At 32.4% G+C, this 21,155-nt stretch overlaps 1 protein-coding gene across 1 annotated transcript in view; it reads left to right on the top strand.

Annotated features, from left to right (window-relative positions):
• LOC149896715 (uncharacterized) overlaps positions 1-16,733 on the top strand; it is a 44,901-nt gene extending 28,168 nt beyond the window's left edge. The window contains exons 3-9 of the mRNA XM_090117081.1: positions 6,247-9,420; positions 9,700-9,884; positions 10,297-10,460; positions 10,797-11,000; positions 14,889-15,033; positions 15,666-15,868; positions 16,254-16,733. Of these exons, the coding sequence (XP_089973207.1) occupies positions 6,247-9,420; positions 9,700-9,884; positions 10,297-10,460; positions 10,797-11,000; positions 14,889-15,033; positions 15,666-15,868; positions 16,254-16,468 (4,290 nt within the window). The 3' untranslated portion in view covers positions 16,469-16,733. The remainder of the gene's footprint in view (positions 1-6,246; positions 9,421-9,699; positions 9,885-10,296; positions 10,461-10,796; positions 11,001-14,888; positions 15,034-15,665; positions 15,869-16,253) is intronic.
• The last annotated feature ends 4,422 nt before the right edge of the window (positions 16,734-21,155 follow it).

Here is a 21,155-nt window from a genome sequence, read left to right as displayed (position 1 = left end):
CCCGAAGCAAATTCTTGTAAACTAGAAGTCAAACTAATGAATAACTTGCTTAACTTAGAGACATGTTTGAAAACTGTTTGCCAAGGTATTTACAATGGTTTCGGTGATATAACAACACCACTATTGTGCACTAAAATCTTTGCATAACAAAATAGCAGCATCTCGGGAACATAAGTCACAATAACCCATTATATAAACACGGTATGTTTTGAAAACTTGGTGGCTATTCACTGCAGCTGGTAGTGTGACGGTCGATACGCTATTGTTCGCTGGCCACTAAGAATTTCATCTAACTCCGTGAGTGTCCAGCATAAAGACGAAAAAAAAACGAAACGTCAAACTTGGCTGTACACGGGTGTGACCTTTGCCCCGTTTCAAAATTCCCGCCGCGAGCTGTCAGTTTTTTTTTTCCAAATGTTTTTTTTTAACAATTAGGTATCAATTACGTTGTATATCACAAGAACATCCATTGACAATCGAAGAGCGTGTAATGTTCAAATATAATTAATAGAGCGTAATAATAGGAGTGTTTTAAAAAACCGTTGAAAGGTACTGATGGAAATGGCGATTCGCGGGATTTGTTGAAAATGTATGCGTTTGAATTGTTTTTTGGTGTTGTTCCCCTGATTTGTGTTTGTTCGTCGTTATCGGAATGGTCGTTTGCTGAATATAGAGAGGTAATATTTTTTTATTCATATTTATTAGGGGCATAGAATATTTGGCAAATATTTCACTAAAATGCATTGTTGCATATTTTGAACCGAATTCGTAGTAATTTATACAAATTATTATTTGCCAATGACGGTGCTTCTTTTGTATCTTGCTACTGGGACAATTATTTCTTTAATGAATTCGTTTTATTTTTTAAATCAAATGGTTTCAGAATCCTCCATATAATAATGTTATCGTTGGGTGTTTGTGTGCGTTTAAATAAATGCTATCCGTCTATATTGTCATTAAACAATATTAAAATAACTATATCTTTACTGTTTTACTGTTTTATTTGTATGTAGCGATTAATTAAGACCACCATAGCAAATGACATATACACATACAAAAATAGTTTAAACCACGTCATCAAAAAAATAAAACCCACTAAAAATCCGTCAAAATCTCAAATGTGGTTACCAAAGCGCGTGACATCAGCTTAGCATGTCACCAGTTGCGTAAACACTGTAAGGGACGAATACGGTCAAGGTATGTATGTATGTACATTGTACATCTTAACCACAATGGTGTAGACTGTAGTGTGTAGAATGGATGGATGGATGAGCTGGTTATATGTACTGAGGTGTTGACATGATTAGGATTTAGGAACTTTGAGTAATCTATATTAATTAAATATACTTAAAGCTGAAGAGTTTTTTTGTTTGAACGCGCTAATCTCAGAAACTACTTTTCCGATTTGAATATTTTTTCCGGTGTTAGATAGCCCATTTACCGAGGAAGGAAGGATATCATCATGCTAAGACCAACAGGAGCGGAGCAATGCGGGTGAAACCGCGCGGCACAGCTTGTACTTAATACAAAGTTTAGGCACTTGAAGAATTAAAAAGTTTACATTGTACAGTTAAAGTTAAGTAAATATCGCGATCGCTTCTAGTTGCGAAAGTAATTTTGCTTCATAGTAAAGAGCATTTGGAATTGTGTCACAGAGAATAAAGTATTATAGGCTACATTTTCATTTAATTTTTCAAAATTCCATCAGAGAGAAACACGGTAAATTTTATCGAATCCATATTCCACATTAGGTCTAACGAACACAAAGCTATAGGATACAGATATTCTTCTACAGATAAACCTCTACAATTAAATATCGCAACTCATTCAAAAAGCCCAGTAAAATTATTAAAAGCAGTAAAATCATTACTTTCAAATGCCCAGTATCGATATCCTAGGGCGCGGGGTAGTACCGTCCGTGCTTCAACAATGGGTGATAAACTTGTGTGATTGGTTAGGTTCCTGTTGCGAGGTCAGTGACCTTTGTACTTAGTGGTGGGATGTAGGTTCGAAGCTGGAAGGGTATTGGAATGAGAGGAAGGCTGTTTTTGTTGTTGGAAGCTTAGGTGAAGTTAATAGAAATATCGAGGTAAAGGTTATTTTTTAGGACACAGCAGGCTGATCACCTTCTTGTCCCTAAAAGAAAATCGATCAGTGAAACAGATGTATAATGCATCAGCCCCTTTACATTACTTTTTTTTTATTCTCACCATAATTCAATTCGTAAATCGTCTTTACGTTTTGATATTTCGTATACTAAGTTTTAAAAAAGTTCTAAAATGTATTTCCCCTTAGATTGAAAAAGTTACTACCTTTACTCACTGCAGTCGTTTGTGAATAAGGGTGTTGAACTCAAATTCCATTGAGTTTTATGAACTTGAGTTATGAGTACTATAATTGCTGAACCTTATATTTTTACTTCCTATAGCAATCAGAGTAACAAATATTTAATCCTCTGAAGAAACTAGAATGAATATCAAATGCATTTTTCTGAAGTATCTATACTTAATATTATAAAGCTGAAGAGTTTGTTTGTTTGAACGCGCATGTCTCAGGAACTACTGGTCCGATTTGAGAAATTAATTTCGGTGTTAGATAGCCCATTTATCGAGGAAGGCTATAGGCTATATATGATTATGCTAAGACCAACAGAAGCGGAGCCACGCGGGTGAAACCGCGAAGCTCAGCTAGTAAATAATAAAACTATAATACATATAAGTATAAAACAACCATCCAACGGTCATCCGTTCAGTTCCGTATGTTTGTTCAGAGGTGTGGATTTAGATAACTTATCGCTGTTATCAGTGCTTATCAGTGACCGTAAACCGTGTGGCAATACCCTAATACCAGGTTGAGTAACGAACCTGCGAGCTTTTGTATTTTACTAACATCAACGGTTAAATTTTATGTGTCTTTTTCATTGAAAAGGGTGGTTTTCTAGCTAAACTTAACGTATTATTTTTCATGACTTTGGTTGTGCTGTTGTTGTTTTATGTGGAGTATAATTTCGGAAACTTTCCAGAAAAAACTGCAACCCTTAAAAATTTCTTTCAATTATGTCATACCAATTGAATAATTTATCGCCTTCTATGAAATTAAAGTCACCATTCTCACATAGAATTTCAGCAGCTATTTTAATATTTAAAAGATTAATATCATCAATGAAACACGCTATAAATAAATTGCATACACCAGTCAAAAGACCGATCGACTCTTCTTCGATCGATCGATCGATTCTTCAGTTTTGTTCATTTTACTTATACTTTCACGTTTCTTATTAAAATGCCCTGTTTCTATAGCACTGTAATATCTTTTTTTCAAACTCAAACTCAAACATTTATTTATTCAATTAGACTTCTTTTAGACGCACTTTTGATACGTCATTACATATTTTTAACATTTACCACCGATTCGGAAAGCAGTATTTACGGAGAAGAACCGACAAGAAACTCCATAGCTCTTTTTAATCATGTCAGTTATACAATTTAATTTTACAAAATTCATAAAAAATTCATAGGTAACATCATCTACAAGAATATACACAAGAATAGGTACATACGTACCCGTGTGACATCGTTATCAACTTTTCACGCACCACTTGCTGGAAGGATGTGGAAAAAACACATGAAAAAGACAATTAACTCTTTGAATCTATAATTAGGTACTATCGGTGTCGAAAGGTGTTTCGCTTTTTTGTGTCTTCAGTACTTCCTGTTGGGAAATTTGAAATTTGTCGTCTATTTTTAAAGTGAATTTTTGAATTATTTCAATATTTATATGTGTTTCTGTTTCCATTAATGTAATCTATGCGTATATTCACCCTTATGTGCAAGTGGAGTAACAAATAAGTTTACTATTTCTACCACATTAGCTTCATGTCCTAGAAGTAATTCACATTTTTTATTTATTTTTCATATGACTAATTATTGAAACCTGCAGGGAGGTTACCATGATGTCTTAAAGCAGTATTGCGTATTTTTTTTATTTATTTTAACTTTGCGAAAGAGAAATGTTGCACCTGTCTTCAGAATCATCCAAATTTAAGCATTTCAACCAAACACCATTGATTTCCACACTCAGTACTCAGCCGCTAGCTCATATAATCGTATCTAATGAGACGAGCACAAGTACATGTGCAGTAACCCGTAGTCGGCCGGACCATCGGTTCCACGACAATGCACCCAAGGTCGGCAGACGACAGATTAACATGCGATCTTATACAGTTAGCCAAGGCATATCTTTATTAGGTGTACGTTTTGGTCTGGTCTAGGTCTTTGAATTTATCTGTGTATTGAAGTTTTGTTCAGGATGTCTTGATCTGTTTAGAATATAGACGAAGAGACTTTGAAGTGTATAAAAAAACTTTAGAAAGAGTAGCTATCGACGTTCTTGCCGATTCTTTCCGATAACTTTTCAAATCGGTGGTAGTTTTTAAAAAAGGCCTCTAAAGCCTTGTAAAAGTTTACGAGAATAAAAGTTTGCATTAACAGTTAACACATGAGCATCAGTCCGCGGGTGAAACCGCGCGGCACAGCTAGTTAGGTTATATTTGTTTAGGTGAGGTCAATGTTCGATTTAAATAGCTTTCACTTATAATTGTATTGATATTCAAATAGTTTTAATGAGAATTTTGTTGCCATGGAATTAATTATTTACAGAAATATAATTAAACCTGTTGCTAAGCAAAAATTATACTATCGACTACTCAATATTCTCAATAAATATTGGTAACTTGACTCCAATTTTTCAATCTGTCGTTATTTCTTATAGTACCTATTGAATAATTACGTAATGAGCATAATATTGATATCTAGCTATTTAACTTGTTTAATAGCAAATTTATTTATGTCCTCAAAATGTACCTATTACTATACGGTTCAGAGGTCTGTCTATAGTGGTTTATTATGAGGATTTTTATTTTCTTCAATAACGTCTTTGCCAATCTAGTCATATACGTTGGCGCTAAATAATGTGATTGTATCCAAGGTAAAGTCGAATCAATTAATGTAATCTATGCAAATATTGCTAGTTATATTTTATTACTTTTATCTTAGTAAGGTTGTGCAATAATTAATTTGTTGAGGGTAGTTAGTTTTATTTGTTGCCAGGTGTAAAGTTTTAATCGACAAAAAGTACGATTCGGTTACTAGCTTCACCTCTTACCTCGTTTATTTAACGATTTGTTAATTTATTAATGTGTTTCTTTTGTCTAAAGATTATAATAGGTTCAGTAACTTTATTCACCCACTTTTTAGCGTACTTAGAAAATTTAAAGAAAACATAAGAAAGTACAGTTACAGCATATTAACATATAAGTGATAATTCACTTATATGTTAATATGCTGTAACTGTAATTCGGAAATATCGATTAGTCAGATTATAGTTATCTATAATCGAAAAAATTTCGACCAATTCGGCGGTTTTTAACGTTTTTGTTCAGGAACTAGGAAGGTTCTTATTGAGAGAAAACAAGAAAAAGAGGCAATAGGGCAGACCAACCTCTGCTGGGGCAGAAAGTTGCTAATATTTTTCAGTGAAAATTCTTTAGGCGCGTTAGCGTGCAAAATTTCAAGGTATCGTCATGAGAATACCGTCACGTCCTGGAGTAAGGCGACGATTTTGTTATCTTAGAATTTGAAGTTTCACTTCTGACACGTGTTAGAAGTGAAACTTCAGACACGCTCTTTATTTCTTATGAATGCATTGACCACGTATACGCACTCATATATGAGTCAACGATGAATAACTCACTTGATAAGTTATCATGTTTTAATAGACACACTATGGTATGTTGCGATGATACAAAAAAAGTACATCTTGCACCTTGTCCACATGTATGTACGTAAAAAAGAGGAAAAATACGAATAACCTCGTAAAAATATGTTTAGAATGGTTAACACTTTTTATTACAATACACGAAAAGGTCGTTCCGATGTAATGTGCTTAAAGTTTGTGTTAGCAATATTTAAAATATGATTTTATTAAATAAGACACATGGTACATTAATGCAGACTTAATAAATAATAATAAATAGAGTTTTATGCGTGACTGTACAAACTAATCATACAGCATTGCTCGTTGTGAAGTTAATTTAAAACCGGTTTAAATTATCTGTTCTATATTGTCAGTAAATTTAAATAAATTAATTGTTTCTTATCTATAGTCGTGTACAGCGCGACACCATACAGTTCTCTTTAACAATAGTTTAAAATTTTTATATTTAATGTATTATTTCTGTCTTTACAGAGACTCTCAAAGCGAAATGGCGTCAAAGAAGATGAATCCAGTTGGTATTGGGATCCACCACCCCAATCTTCGAAAACAATCGATCATGACATTGAAAAACAATACAAACTACAAATACAAGCACTACAAGATGAAATATCCGCCATAAAAGATTGTTCTACGGTTGAAAAAGGATCTGATAATGATGAAGAACTACACAGATTACGGGAAGAAAATAAAAATCTAGCTAATAGTCTAGAAGATTTAGATAGCCAACATCAGGCTGCTATGGAAAAACTACTTACCTTAAAAAAGGAGTTGCAAAAGAACTTTGAGCTATTAAAACAAGAACACGAAGATATGAAGAATGCGAATGATGATTATTCAGCTGAAGTTAAACAGTTAATGGCAAAATTAGGAGAAAGGGATGAGGAAATTGAACGAATGAAAACATCTCATGAGGATTATGAAACGTTGCATCATAAATATCAAAATCTGGAGAGAATACACAGCTTGTTAAGAGAAAACGCGGAAAAGTTCCAAGAAGAAAATCAAAAGCTTCACGAAGAAGTGTTTAAATTACAGGAACAAGTTACAGAACTGGAACATGCAATTGAGATTGCGACGAAAGAATCTGAAATGTCGGATATGGTACCAAAAGAAAAATATGAAGAGTTACAGAAGAAATTAAATGAATTACAAGAAAGACGAAACACGAATCAAATTCACATGGATGAAATCAATATTGATGACAATGCAAAGAGCGTTATTGAAACATTGAAACGGGATATCAATGATCTTAAACACAAATTAGAGCAAAAGGAAAGCGACGATACAAACACCAATAAAACAATTAAACCAGAAAAAATAATGCAGCTTTACAATCGGTATGTGAATTTTGATCTACCCGTCGATTATGTTGGCGAAATACCATCGTCTACAGATAACATAGTCTTATTCAAACTGGAAAGTGTGTTTAAAACAATTAATTCGTTCAAGAAAGATATAGATACGTTTGAGCAAAAGTTATCAGAGAAAAAACTTAACATTAGTCATTTGAAAACTCAAATAGAAGATTTAACCACTGAAAATGAGTATTTAACAACAGATATACAGCACTATGAAAGTGAATTGGATGAAATGAAAAAGAACAATGATTTCCTTATCTCGGAAATAGCAGCTTTGAAAAATACGTCAAAACTAGAACCGATAATAGAATCTCATGAAGATAATTTGGTTAAATTGGAAAGTGAACTTGCTGATTGCAACAAAATGAACAAAACTTTTGAATCTGAAATCAAACGGATAGAAAATGAATTGTCCGAAGTAAGAAAAGAGAAAATAATCCTACAAGAAAGTTTAAATGATCTACGGAAAAAATATACGACGATGCTCAATGAGTTAGAAACTTGCAAGAACGAGACGAAAGCTGTTGAAGAGTTAGAAAATACTGCAAATGTTACCCAAAATGAGAAACTTATAAAAGCTTGCGACGATATTGACGACTTAAGGAAACGTTTGAGTAATGCCAGTTCCAAAAATGAACAATTATCTATAGATTTACACATTATTGAAAACGATAAAGTTTTATTGTTGAAAGAGATTGATGAACTCAAAGTGTTATTATCAGAAAAATCTTCGTCACACAAAGAACTAGAATCGTTGAAAGCAGTTTTAGATCATAAACTGAAGGATGTAGAAATTAAACTCGATGCCTTACTTAAACACAAGCAAGAAATAGAAAATGATAACTTCAATTTAACAGAAAAGGTAAAAATACTTGAAGCTACTTTAAAAAGTCAAGATGAAATTGATACTATTATCAAAGAAAAAACCGAGGTATTAGCTAGACTCGAAGTACTGCAAAATGAAAATACAGATCTATCGAAAAATGTAAATGACTTAACTAATGAAATATCAAATTTAAGACGAGAACGCGAAGATTTAATTAATGATAACAATTCTCTTAAACAAAATCACTTTAGTGAATCTGAAATTATATCCGACTTAAAAGATAAGATTAATGAACTTAAAATTAAAGTTGATGAATTTGATGCATTAAATAATCAGTTTGTCACTCTCAAGTCAGAAAACCAAATTATTCTTGAAAAGAAATTACGACTTGAGGCCGAATTATCAAAAACGGACGCAAAAATTCTGCACTTTGAATCAGAATTTGATAAACTTATAACTGATTTGAACGAAAAAGATTCCATTATCGATACATTAAATAGTTCGTTAGCCCAAAACAACATTACCGTAACAAATCTTAATCAAAGCGTAAGTGAACTTCAAAGTAATTTATCTGTTAAGAATGAAGAGATTGCACAACTTCAAAAATCATTACAGGAGGTTACTGAAAAATTAAACAGCACAAGCATAAGCTCGAACCACAGTCACGAAGAGTTACAGAAATTACATTCTGAGAAAGAAGAAGTCAATAAACAACTATTTACATTAAACGATGAGATTGTTTCGAAAAATGCTGAGATTTCAAAATTAACAAACAAGCTTGAGGAAATTGAAAGAACTAACTCTGATTATAAATTAAGTATAGAGGGAAAAGATAAGGAAATCAAAGAATTACAACAATCAATCGTCGAATTAACAGATAAAATAAATACAGTTAGTACGACTATTCAAAATGATGACACCGGCAAATTGTTAGAAGAAAAAAATGCTATTGAGCAAGAATTAAACGATCTAAAAAATAACCTTACGACAAAAGAAAGTGAATTATTAGAAATTAAAAACAAATCACAGTTCTTTGAAATTCAATGTCAAGAATATCAAGCTATTATAGATAAAGAAAATACAGAAAAAGCGGAATTAATCAATTTAGTTAGTCTCAAACATAATGAGAGCTTACAGTATCATGGAGAGATCCAACGGCTTAATAAAGTAATTTTAGAACAAACTAATGAATTTAAAAGAATACTCGATGAGAAAGACGCTTTAATAAGAAATCATTCCGATAGTTGCCTTAACTGTGATAAGCTGATAGTAACAATTAAAGAGAAAGATGAAATTATTATGTCATTGAACCAAAATTTGACTGATCATGAAACACTGAGAGCAGAATTGATTAATGCAAAGGACACCGTAGTTAACTTGACGAAGAAATGTGAAGATTTAGACAAGAGTTTAACTATTCAATTAGAAATAGTGAAGAAATTGACAGCAGAAAATGTACAGGTATGTACTAGACAATATATCATAATATAATTTATATGAACACAGTACTATGAACTTTATACATTTCCATTCCTACCAGGTTGCCTGCTAGAGATTGCTGCTAAGCATTAAGGCCACCTCTTGTACAAATGCATTTTTTGTGGTATTATTGTTGTTATACTTACTTTGTACAGTAAAGTGTTGTATATAAATAAATACCTGAACTTTAAAAAAACAATTTAACGAAGTAATTAGGCTTATAAACAACATCATTAGTGATTTAAAAACATTTTTTTTCAGTTGTCCGAAAAAGAGCAAAACTCGACTCGAGAATTGGAACGGTTACGTCATCATCTAGTCGAAACGGAAGAGAATTATACGCAAGAGTTGATGACGTCAGAGCAGAAGCTCACAGAATGCCAGACGAGATTGCACCAGGTGGAGGAAAGAGCGAAACAGACTAGCACAGTGTATACTAGTAACAGGTAAGTTATTTGTTATCACTAATAATTACTAAATGCTGGTAAAAAACTGAATTGTATATCTATATTATAGAGAAAGAAATTACATGATGGGAATATAGGGGTATTACAAAATACAGTCCTTCTGAAGATTTCTACAAACATAAAAAATAGAAACTTCTTTAGAATATTCGTATAACTGTAACTATGTTTGATTACTGTTTGATTTTTCAGTTCTATATGTATTGTTTATAATCTCTCCTTTTACCAATATGTTCCTTAAGATATACTCACTTTCATCACGATTAAATTCAGTTATAATAATTTTCCTGTCTTAATCAATTCACAAAATTAAGAGCTAACTAATCTTAAGACTTAATTAGACACCATTTTTGACTGACAAAACTATAATTAAATCTCATCTTAATGTTTTCAGTATTCGAGCGAACCAAGAAGTGGAAACGCTCAGAAATCAAATAAAATTATTAGAGAAACAACGTGAGGACGGTCAAGCGCGACTCGGCGAAGCGGAGGACGCTAGGAGTAGAAGTGAAGCCGCACTAACTAATCTACAAGTTGTTCTAGAACAGTTTCAGTTGGGTAAGGAATCTATACTAATATTATTAAGCTGAAGAATTTGTTTGTTTGAACGCGCTAATCTCAGGAACTACTGGTCCGATTTGAAAAATTCTCTCGTAATTAGTAGGATTGTAAAGATGACTTTGTTTAATTGTCTGTTTGAATGAGCTAATCACACTCGCGTCATATCTTTTCTATTATTTAAATTGCTGCATATTTTAAAATTGCATTGATTGCTATAAATATAGCAAAAAAAAAAATGATTATATAATTAAACTTAATCAACCTTACCTTGCCAAGGTGCATAATTAAATTCAAACAATATTTATTGTTTAAATTCTAATTTATATTTTCCAGATAAAGAACGCGACATACATGCGGCCACAGAGAAAATAAGAAACAAAATGGAAGACATAAAACGTCAAAATTTAGGTTTACAAGATGAAATTGTGCGACTAAAGGGCAAATTAGATGAATCTATAGCTGGCCTACAAGCTGCGACGAGATTAGGTGATCAAGTTGAAACAAAAACTGCACAAATCAATGATTTGAAGGAACAAGGTAAATTGCATGTAACATTTACTTATAATAGACTATAAATTTTATTGAATTAAAGATAATGTCTATTTATGAAGTAGATTTCATTAAAGATTGTGATGTAGATATATGATTTATAGGGTATTATTAGTTTTTTGCAAGTTATGTATAAGGTATGAATTGCAGTTTTTAAATATTCTTTGTATTACGTAGTATTTTATATTTAATGATGATCTATTATACAGGGTGTAATCGTTAAGTGTGCACAGGCGATTTTTCCGTAAGTATTACAGATAACAAAAAACTTTAAACTGAAACCGGAAAATATCCGGAAAATGGGTGGAAATTGCCTGGAAAATCCCTGGAAAATGCCTGAAAATGTCCGGAAAATGCGTGAAAATGTCGGGAAAATATCCGGAAAATGCCTGGAAAATCCCTGGAAAATGCGTGAAAATGTCCGGAAAATATCCGGAAAATGCGTGAAAATGTCCGGGAGAAGCGTGGAAAATGCTCGGAAAATCACCGGAAAATGCCTGGGAAATTCCCGGAAAATAACCGGAAAATACCTGGAAAATATCCGGAAAATGCGTGGAAAATTCCGGAAAAACCGTGGAAAATCCCTGGAAAATATCCGGAAAATGCGTGAAAATGTCCGGAGAATATCCGGAAAATGCGTGGAAATTTCCGGAAAAACTGGAAAATCCCTGGAAAATATCCGGAAAATGCGTGAAAATGTCTGGAAAATATCCGGCAAATGCGTGAAAATGTCCGGAAAATGCGTGAAAATGTCCGGAAAATATCCGGAAAATGCCTGGGAAATGTCCGGAAAATGTCTGGGTAATGTCCGGAAAATCCCTGGAAAATGTCCGGAAAATATCCGGCAAATGCGTGAAAATGTCCGGAAAATGTCTGGGTAATGTCCGGAAAATCTCTGGAAAATGCGTGAAAATGTCCGGAAAATGCGTGAAAATGTCGGGAAAATATCCGGAAAATGCCTGGAAAATCCCTGGAAAATGCGTGAAAATGTCCGGGAGAAGCGTGGAAAATACTCGGAAAATCACCGGAAAAGCCTGGGAAATTCCCGGAAAATAACCGGAAAATACCTGGAAAATATCCGGAAAATGCGTGGAAAATTCCGGAAAAACCGTGGAAAATGCCTGGAAAATATCCGGAAAGTGCGTGAAAATGTCCGGAAAATATCCGGAAAATGCGTGGAAATTTCCGGAAAAACTGTGGAAAATCCCTGGAAAATATCCGGAAAATGCGTGAAAATGTCCGGAAAATATTCGGAAAATGCGTGGAAATTTCCGGAAAAACTGTGGAAAATATCCGGAAAATGCGTGAGAAATGTCCGGAAAATGTCTGGGAAATGTCCGGAAAATGTCTGGGAAATGCGTGGAAAATGCCAGGGAAATGCTCGGAAAATCCCCGGAAAATCCCCGGAAAATATCCGGAAAATACGTGAAAATGTCCGGAAAAAGCGTGGAATATGCCACTTCAAATTTGCGAAGTAATTAAAGCAGAAAACCAAAAAAGAAAGCTAAAATCTTTCATATTAAATGTATATGGGATATTCATATTTCATACTTAATGTATGGGAGGGTTAAAGATAATTTTTTTGATATTTCTCGATTTATTTTTAAAAATTTATTACCGCCATTTTACTCATTAGGTTAAGTACTTTCGATATCAGTTTAAAGTTTATTTTTATCTGTAATACTAACGGAAAAATCGCCTGTGCACACTTAACGATTACACCCTGTATATTTTATGAAGATCTAAAATTTGGTTTTGTAATACATTTGTCTTCATAATAGATTGAATTGAATTTGGCTTTGTAATACGTTAAAAGAGCTGTTATATTATAATTATGTTGAGTGATTTTGTTAGTGGACATTATCAAATAGCTATACATCTGCCCGGTGCCTGACTAAATATCAGCTGGTAATTCTGGGCTAGTCACATCCCAGGCTACCAGTTGGTATACAGTTAGATACTGTACAGCTACAAAATAATAGAAAATAGAATGTTTGACACTTGCGAGTAGCGACACATGTAAGTTTTCATATATAGACGATGTTGTTGTTTTGCTTTCGTCTGTCCGTTTTGAGTTACATTCGTGTTTGTCTCGTATAGTTTCATTGATGCTTTATGATTTTTGCGTTTGATATTTTGATGTTGTTTTCTATTTTTTTACGTTAATTGACTTGTGTTATGCTGCGATTAAATTTTATATCAATGATAGCTTTAACTTCTTTATCGCATATTGGTTGTCATGTAATTTATATTATTTGCGAAATTTAATGGCAGTTTTAAGAGAATTAAGCGCTTTAACAGCAGTATATTGAAGATCGAGCTTGCACGTACTTCGGTCTAATCTCATTTGGTAACTGTGAGGTTTAGACGCCGAGTCAAATGCGCAATATATGAAATGTACTGTCGTTTGATTCGTGCACTCAGATTACCATATGGGGTTTGATTGAGGGTCGTTGTTTTACATCGTGACGTCCTGTTATCATTTTGTTTTTTTTTTTTTGCCTGTGATTTTTTGTTGTTGTTTGATGAAACTTCTACATTTTTTTCTATCGTATGCACGATTTTAGTATAACCTTTAATGTCGATTGCATTATAATTATGCACGCGCTAATATTGCGTAAATTATGTAAGGTTACTTTTAGTGACACTGTTGCCGTTTCAAAATTTTTACTTTAATTATTTTTTAATACCAAAGTTTTTATATACATAATTAGTATATTTCTTAAATATCGTTATAAATGTAGATGTTTCATCCCATTATTTCATATAGCACTTGTTACGTAAGCATTGCACACTGTATGTCGTATTACATTCGAAGCATCTATTTCTGGAGTGTTGTCCTTTACAACGGTTACTATGAAATTGATGTTATCGATGTTTTTTCCTCCCTCCAGTAGAAGCGTTTAGAAGACACCAGATGCGGCATTGTCTCTGAGTATTACTTCAGGTACTGGCGATTTAATTGGTAAAAGGGATTAAGGGATATTGGCTTGTTTAATTACGCCACGTGTTACACTTGATTCATCAATTTTATATGTTGATGCTATTTTGTATTGACTTGCAGAATTCACAGTACACGAACGTCAAAGATGATTGGGTGGTTTTATGAAACCACGGTAAAAGTGAAACTTAGGCACAAAATTATCGTATTTGTACGATAATTATCGTACGGTTCGACCGTCACGCGACATGCGCTACACAGACCAAAAAGTTTGAGACGATGTAATAAAAGTTTCACTTTAAATATAATTATTGGTGGATCAAGTTTAGCCAAGTGGTTACAATTAAATGGTCAATACTCTAATATCTCTACCCAGTGGCTGAATAATACTTTGAGATCGTGTGCGCTTTGTCGTCGAGCTGCGTAGTGCATGGTGAGAGTAGTATAGAAGGTATTTTTTGTATTTTTTTTATTGTTTTTATAGATTTGGAATTAGTTATCGTTTATTTAGTATATTAACTGATCGTTAACTGCGTATTTTTGTATATCTGAAAGAAATAAGAGAATTAGACAATGTTGATATTTTTTTTATTGATACATTGTGTTCAAATTTAGTAAAACAAATGTATCTGTGATGAAATTAATGTAAAATTGGTTTACCTAATGTTACATTGTAGGCAATTGTATAAAAAAAATAGATAGTATATAAAATGAAGTACTTTACATAGAGTAAAAAATAATAATCATAAATTTTTAATATTTATTAGTGCCTAAAAACTACTTTCAATATTTATAAAATAACTATAAATTTATCAAAAAAGATATCGTTCCTTCCGTCATTTTATAAAATATCTGTAATTTTGTAAGTTATTTAATTTGTGTGAAATCTCACAAAAAATGCGGGTAGTTTTAACTTTCTCTAACCAAAATTTCAGTACGTACATTACAAACGTCCGTAGCTGCCGCGGAAGAGAGATACTACAACGCGATATCGAACCAGCAGGATAGAGTTGACAAGAATCTCGTGAAAAACCTGGTTGTTAACTATGTATTGACGGCCGGACACAGTAGTACTAATAGGTGAGGTTTTCATTTAATTTTTGATTGAAATTTTTAGTTTTACAGCGTTCAAATATTTCTTATCACTACATAGTATAAAACAAAGTCGCTTTCTCTGTCCCTATGTCCCTTTGTATGCTTAATTCTTTAAAACTACGCAACGGATTTTGATGCGATAATAGATAGAGTGATTCAAGAGGAAGGTTTTAGTATATAATTTATTAGGTTTTAGACAAAGGCGAAGCCGCGGGCGGTAAGATAGTTAATTTTTAAAGAATAAAAAATTAATCATGAGGCCCCCTCGAATCTCGCAGTGATAGAATTCAAACCATTCTTTAAAAAAGTCTTATTTTTCATCAAAAATTAACAACCTAAAATTCACATACATTTTCCTAATCTAACCACTTTTTGAAGTGAAATTTCTTTATCGGGGTTGGAAAATAATTTAGTGTAACATTTTTTCGTTACGCGTGACATTTCTCCGTTACGCGCCATCTTTTTCTTATCCCTACCACGCGTGATTCGACGTATTTCTGTAAAGTTGCATATAGTAAATTATTTTTTAAAAAATAAGGTCATAAAGAAGTTTCACTTCTTACGTGTGTACACTAGTACACGCACACATTTTTTTTATTATTTTTATTGTATTTCAGAACGCAAATACTACGCATTCTATCGACAGTATTAGACTTCAACCAGAAAGAGTGCGAAAAGCTAGGCCTATCTAGATCAACTAATACAACTGATAGTTTAGCGGCCGAGTTTGTTAAGTTTTTACAAACCGAGTCCACCCCGCGACCGGCTCTGCCAGATATGATGGGGTTGAGGGCGGGGTCCAGAAAGAGTTCTACTGTTGGTGAGTGTCGTTATTAATATGAAAGTTAGTTTGTTTGATTAAATTTTATATTTTTACAAAAATATAAATTGTGATTGTAAAAATGTATGTAATGTCATAACAAAAATCCGAAAAAATCGAATAATCCATTTTTTTCTATTCTTCAATATTTTTCAACTAAGCTATACATAATTTTGTCTTTTCAACTGTGGTTAACCCGGGGCGGCTAGTATGTATTTGCATATTTTTGTTTGTATATCTTACATAATGAATGAATGAATGAACACTATATTATTCACAATTAAGATAAAAATTACATTACGGACCTATCCATAATGCCAGTTTTGGCCAAAAATATTTGTCCGTTTTAATTGAATATGATATATTTAAATTTTTATTTCCACAGGCCCCCATCCAACTTTAGACCCGGGCCACCGACGCAACCCGTCCACGGGTTCCAACAACTTGCTATTCCAAAACCTGGATTCCATGGAAACCGCGTCACAAAAGTCCACAGAATCAGAATCCAGAATTATTCCAATTAATACATTGGAAACTGGTATAAACCAGACGAGAAACAACGAAGGCGCCATCTTGAAACACGTTTTGAAAGATATGTAGAGAAAACGTGTCAGAAGTGAAACTTCTTTGGAAAGTAAATACCAAAATCGTCGGCGTCCATGACGTGACGGTATTGCCATGACGCGAACTTGAAATTTTACTCTCAAAACATATAAAGAAGTTTCACTTCAAAAACTGATTTAAATCCCGATTCATTTCAGTCACATATCAATATGATGAATGATGATATCTATCAATAGTTACGGTTTATATGTCCTAAATTTTATAGGAAATAAATCTGGGTTTAAATCCGGTTTAAAACGATGCCTACATGTGAACATTTGTATTATATTTTTGCCAATAGAGTTTATTTTATCGCATGAGGGTAGTTGTATGAAAGTGAAACTACTTGTAAAAGAAGCTTTAATGGAATGAAAATAAGGTTGAATTTTCAATAGCGTGCTTTACTTAATCTAAATATTTATCTACGCGAATCTAATTTACTATTTTTTCGCTATGAATCTATTCTTTTTTATATTTTAACGTTTTTTATAAAAATTGGTCCTTCAAAACGGAATTTAAAATTTAAAAAGTACCCTATTTTTAGTTTACGTAAAGTACCCTATTAAGTTTAGAACGGTAATAAACTCAAGATTAATTCTGTTTTATTAAACGACATTTTAAATTGAATCTTTGATTAATTATTATTAACTTAGTTTTCTTATTGTCAAATGTTTTATTGTCAAAGGTTTGGATTCAGTAAATAATTTTTATAAACAAGGCAGTTTTTAAAGTGTTGGAACAATCGGGTCTTAGGCATTTATGAGCAAGAAGAAAATGGCGGATATTTTCTTAGAAATGTGTAAAAAATAATTTTATAATAAAAATGCTGTGTCAACCCTAGCCATAGTAGGCACGAAATTATTGTATAAACTATAAATGCCTTTAGGGTTGTCACTGTTAAATATTTTTTTGTATTTTATTTGTGTATATTACAACTGCATTTAAATCAAATGCAATAGATTTTAATTCGTATTTATTGTTTAAATCATTAAAATTTAATCGACTAAAATTAATTTTCTTACTTTGCCTAAATTTTAATATAATTATAATAATTCTATAATAATTTTATGATAATACGGCGAAATTGTGATGTTTAGCAATAAAATGTACCTATAAATAATGCTTTTAGTGAATAAAATATATAGTTATAGAAAACTATAGTATTTATATAGTTCATGTATAATGTATTGCTAATGAAATAAATGTTATGAATAAATCGATGTTTTATTTTCTATACCCAATGATAATATATTATGCTCTTGGTACATTGATTGAACAATCATGGCGTCTTGGGTTCGATTCCCGGGACTAACAGTAATCAAGGCTTGGCTAGCAAATTATTAGAAAAAAAATGGCAGTCAATCCTACTTTATTGAGAGAATTGAAAATATTTTTCCAAAACTGTTACAAGACTACAGTCAATATAAACTTCTGAAATTAGGTAATTATCATTTACATTTTTTTGATCGATCTATATTTCTTTTTTTATTACTATGTACTCAATGTATTTTCATTCAAACATCAGGCGCGCCAACTTCATTCTTGTTGGAATTTTCAGTCCGAAATCATAATTTCGTGTAAAAATGTCGAAATAAAGTTATTTGGCAGTTACGCGCGTAAAACATTTCGGCATTCATTTCTATTTATATGATTTCTATTATTAGGTAGTTTTGTTTCACATGGTAACATTTATATTTAAAAAATCATATTTTTCAAATAAATATAACCTATTTAGTATTTTAATGTCTTTCTTTTACGCGAATTTTATACACTAGCTGTGCCCCGTGGTTTTACCCGCATTGCTCCGCTCCTGTTGGTCTTAGCATGGCGATATAATTTAGCTTATATAGCCTTTCTAAATAAATGGGCTATCTAACACCGAAAGAATTTTTCAAATTGGACCATAAGTTCCAGAGATTAGCGCGTTCAAACAAACATAGAAAATAAACTAACGAATTTTAAAATTCATGATATATTATTTTACCCAACGTTTCGAACACTTTACAGCGAAGTAGTTTGTCTTTAATTTCTTAATATGAACACAGATTATATTATAATACTATCTATAGGTAAATAATACCAGTAGGTATATGACCTACTTATTTATCTATTTTCTACTCGTGACTTTATCGTTCGCTATGATTTCTATCGAAAAACAAGTTTAATGAATATTAATAAAACATATTTGAATATAACTAATTTGTTTAGGAATGTGTTTCAGAATAACTTTAGCATTCTTAATATAACTGAACCATATTTCGTGTTAGAAAATTCCAGTTAAATTTCATCAAATTTGTTATTGGTTAATAAAATATTTAATTAAGTAACTAATCTGATATCCTATTCATGTTGGAAATGATAAAAAATGGCTTCTTTTCTTTTATCGAAGATTCTATTATACTCGTAATATGTCAGTACATGTTTAAAAATAAATCCCGATTTAGGGTGCTTTTCACCTACAATGTGCGAGGATGTGTAGCGAGGAATGTGTTTGAAAATAACCAATAGTATCGCTTCAAACGCTAAATGCTTCAAACTTCAAACTAAACGAAGCGATATGATTGGTTCTTTACAAACACATCCCTCGTTGCGCATCCTCGAACATCTCTGGCAAGCCGCAAGCACCCATGGAGTTTGCTTCTCTCTTTGCTTTAGAATATTTTTATGAAATTATTAAGAATAGGTCTCAGAAACGTTAAACAATTGTACCTAGGTAATATTTTATATGCAAGAATTGCATTAGATAGGTATAATTTTTAGTAAGGCGAATCACTATTCGCCATACACATAGCCAATTCTTATTTATCTCATTTCAATATTATTTTAGGGCCGATTTTTCAATGCTTGGATAAAACTTTGGATTATTCGTCGAAATATGTATAAAACTGCCATTTTAAAAACGTATTCTAACTGCCCTAACTGCCCGTATTTGACAGTTTACGTGACATTGACAATGACGCGAAATTTTGTGGGTCATTTGTAACAGGATGGCGCCTGGCGGTTCTACAGGAGTCTTAGTAGGTACGCAATGACAAAAAGAAAAATGATGGTCCGAACGCTGATACCGGATGCGTTAAGATACTGTAATATAAAATATAACAGTATCTTAAGATAAAATATTATAGTATCTTCACCGTGTGTCACGCGCTTAATACTTTATTGGACGGATAAGTTTTATCCAAGCATTGAAAAATAAAATAAAAGGCTGAATAGTTTATCTTTGAAAAGATCATTCTGTCACAATAATTTATAATTTTGCAAAAAAAGGGTAGCTCTACATTTCGATATTTTGCGATAGTTGTTCTGTTATTCTTAATTTAATCAGCATTTTTATGAATGTAGCGTTCGAAATAACAAGTACTTAAGTATATGATTTTATGCAAATAATTAATGCAATGATGACTATTTGGCGGGGTTTTAATATTTTTTCAGGTTAACTAGTTTACAATTCATTTATTTTATAGGGTTCCGATTGATATTTTTGTATCTTTTCAAACACATACAGATAATGACAATTATTTTGAAGTTATAACTACTTCTTTTGGCGCGATGGAGAAAAATGATGAGAGTCAACTTTTTGTTAACATTACAGTTTTTATTGACAGGTGTTACTTCAGATTTGAGAGTGTAGATAAACTTTAGCAAAAGTTAAGGTTTACACAAATGCCAAAATATCTGTTTATATAGGTACAAACTTTGCAAATATTTTCTGCTACACAAATGCAATATTTTTGCTGTCAACTTGATCGAAGTCATTTACGATTATATTCCCAGCGCTTTTAAATGCAAATTAACTGTATTAGTTAACTTATTATTCCCACAATGTACTAACTCGATCATTAGAGATATTACTTAATGTAGCCAAATCTTTATAACTTTTCCATACATAACATGACCTCTTGGTTGTGCTATAAGAACTACCCTGGAGTGATACCATGATGTCTTATAGCAGTATTATTTCCAGTGTGGGAAAGTGATGGCGCTAGACGACTATCTCTGTCACTCTTCCATACTGGAAATAATACTGCTACAAGACATGGTCCTTTGTCAAGCTTAGTTCGAGCGTGACCTAATTCAAGCATGCTCCAACACTAGATATATTAGTGCCCATTTAAAATCTTTTTAATTGTTGACTCTTATAGGTCACTATCTGATAACAGTTAACTTAATAAGTCTGTCCTTTTTAACTTTAAATAATTCCTCCCTGTCAGGACTATATTATCTACGATCTATAAAATATAAGTCACTATAGGTATAGATTATTTTGTCTTAAATCCGTAATACACATTATGATGCCCGCATCGCGAAATTAATAAACAGAAAACAATAGCGAAATCAAGTTTTAACGCACTCCACTATAATTAAAAGCAAAATTATTCCACCCTGCTTGATTAACTACCACCCTCCACCCTATTTCTTCGCGCGATGGTCAGTACAGTTTTACCTTCTTACAAACCATGTCGCCTTAGAAACTAAGTGCAAAACAAAAATAAACAAATTCTACAGCTTTATCCCGAAAAAACAAGAATAATAATGCATTTCACGCCGTTCCCGAATTTAAAATCGTTTCAAGTGATGGTGCTAAAATATGATCCATTTAAAATATAACCTCATTCACGCTTTAAAATGTTTGACAGTTCCAATTAAGAACACAAAATGACGTCAGTGACTTTTTTTCGCGCCA

This window comes from Colias eurytheme, chromosome 27, assembly GCF_061535395.1.
Source record: "Colias eurytheme isolate Ceu_HAF_F1 chromosome 27, ilColEury1 Martin Lab GWU primary, whole genome shotgun sequence".
In the NCBI taxonomy this organism is placed as follows: domain Eukaryota; kingdom Metazoa; phylum Arthropoda; class Insecta; order Lepidoptera; family Pieridae; genus Colias; species Colias eurytheme.
Note: the sequence above shows the minus strand (reverse complement) of the source record. Positions and strands in the feature narration are given on the sequence as shown.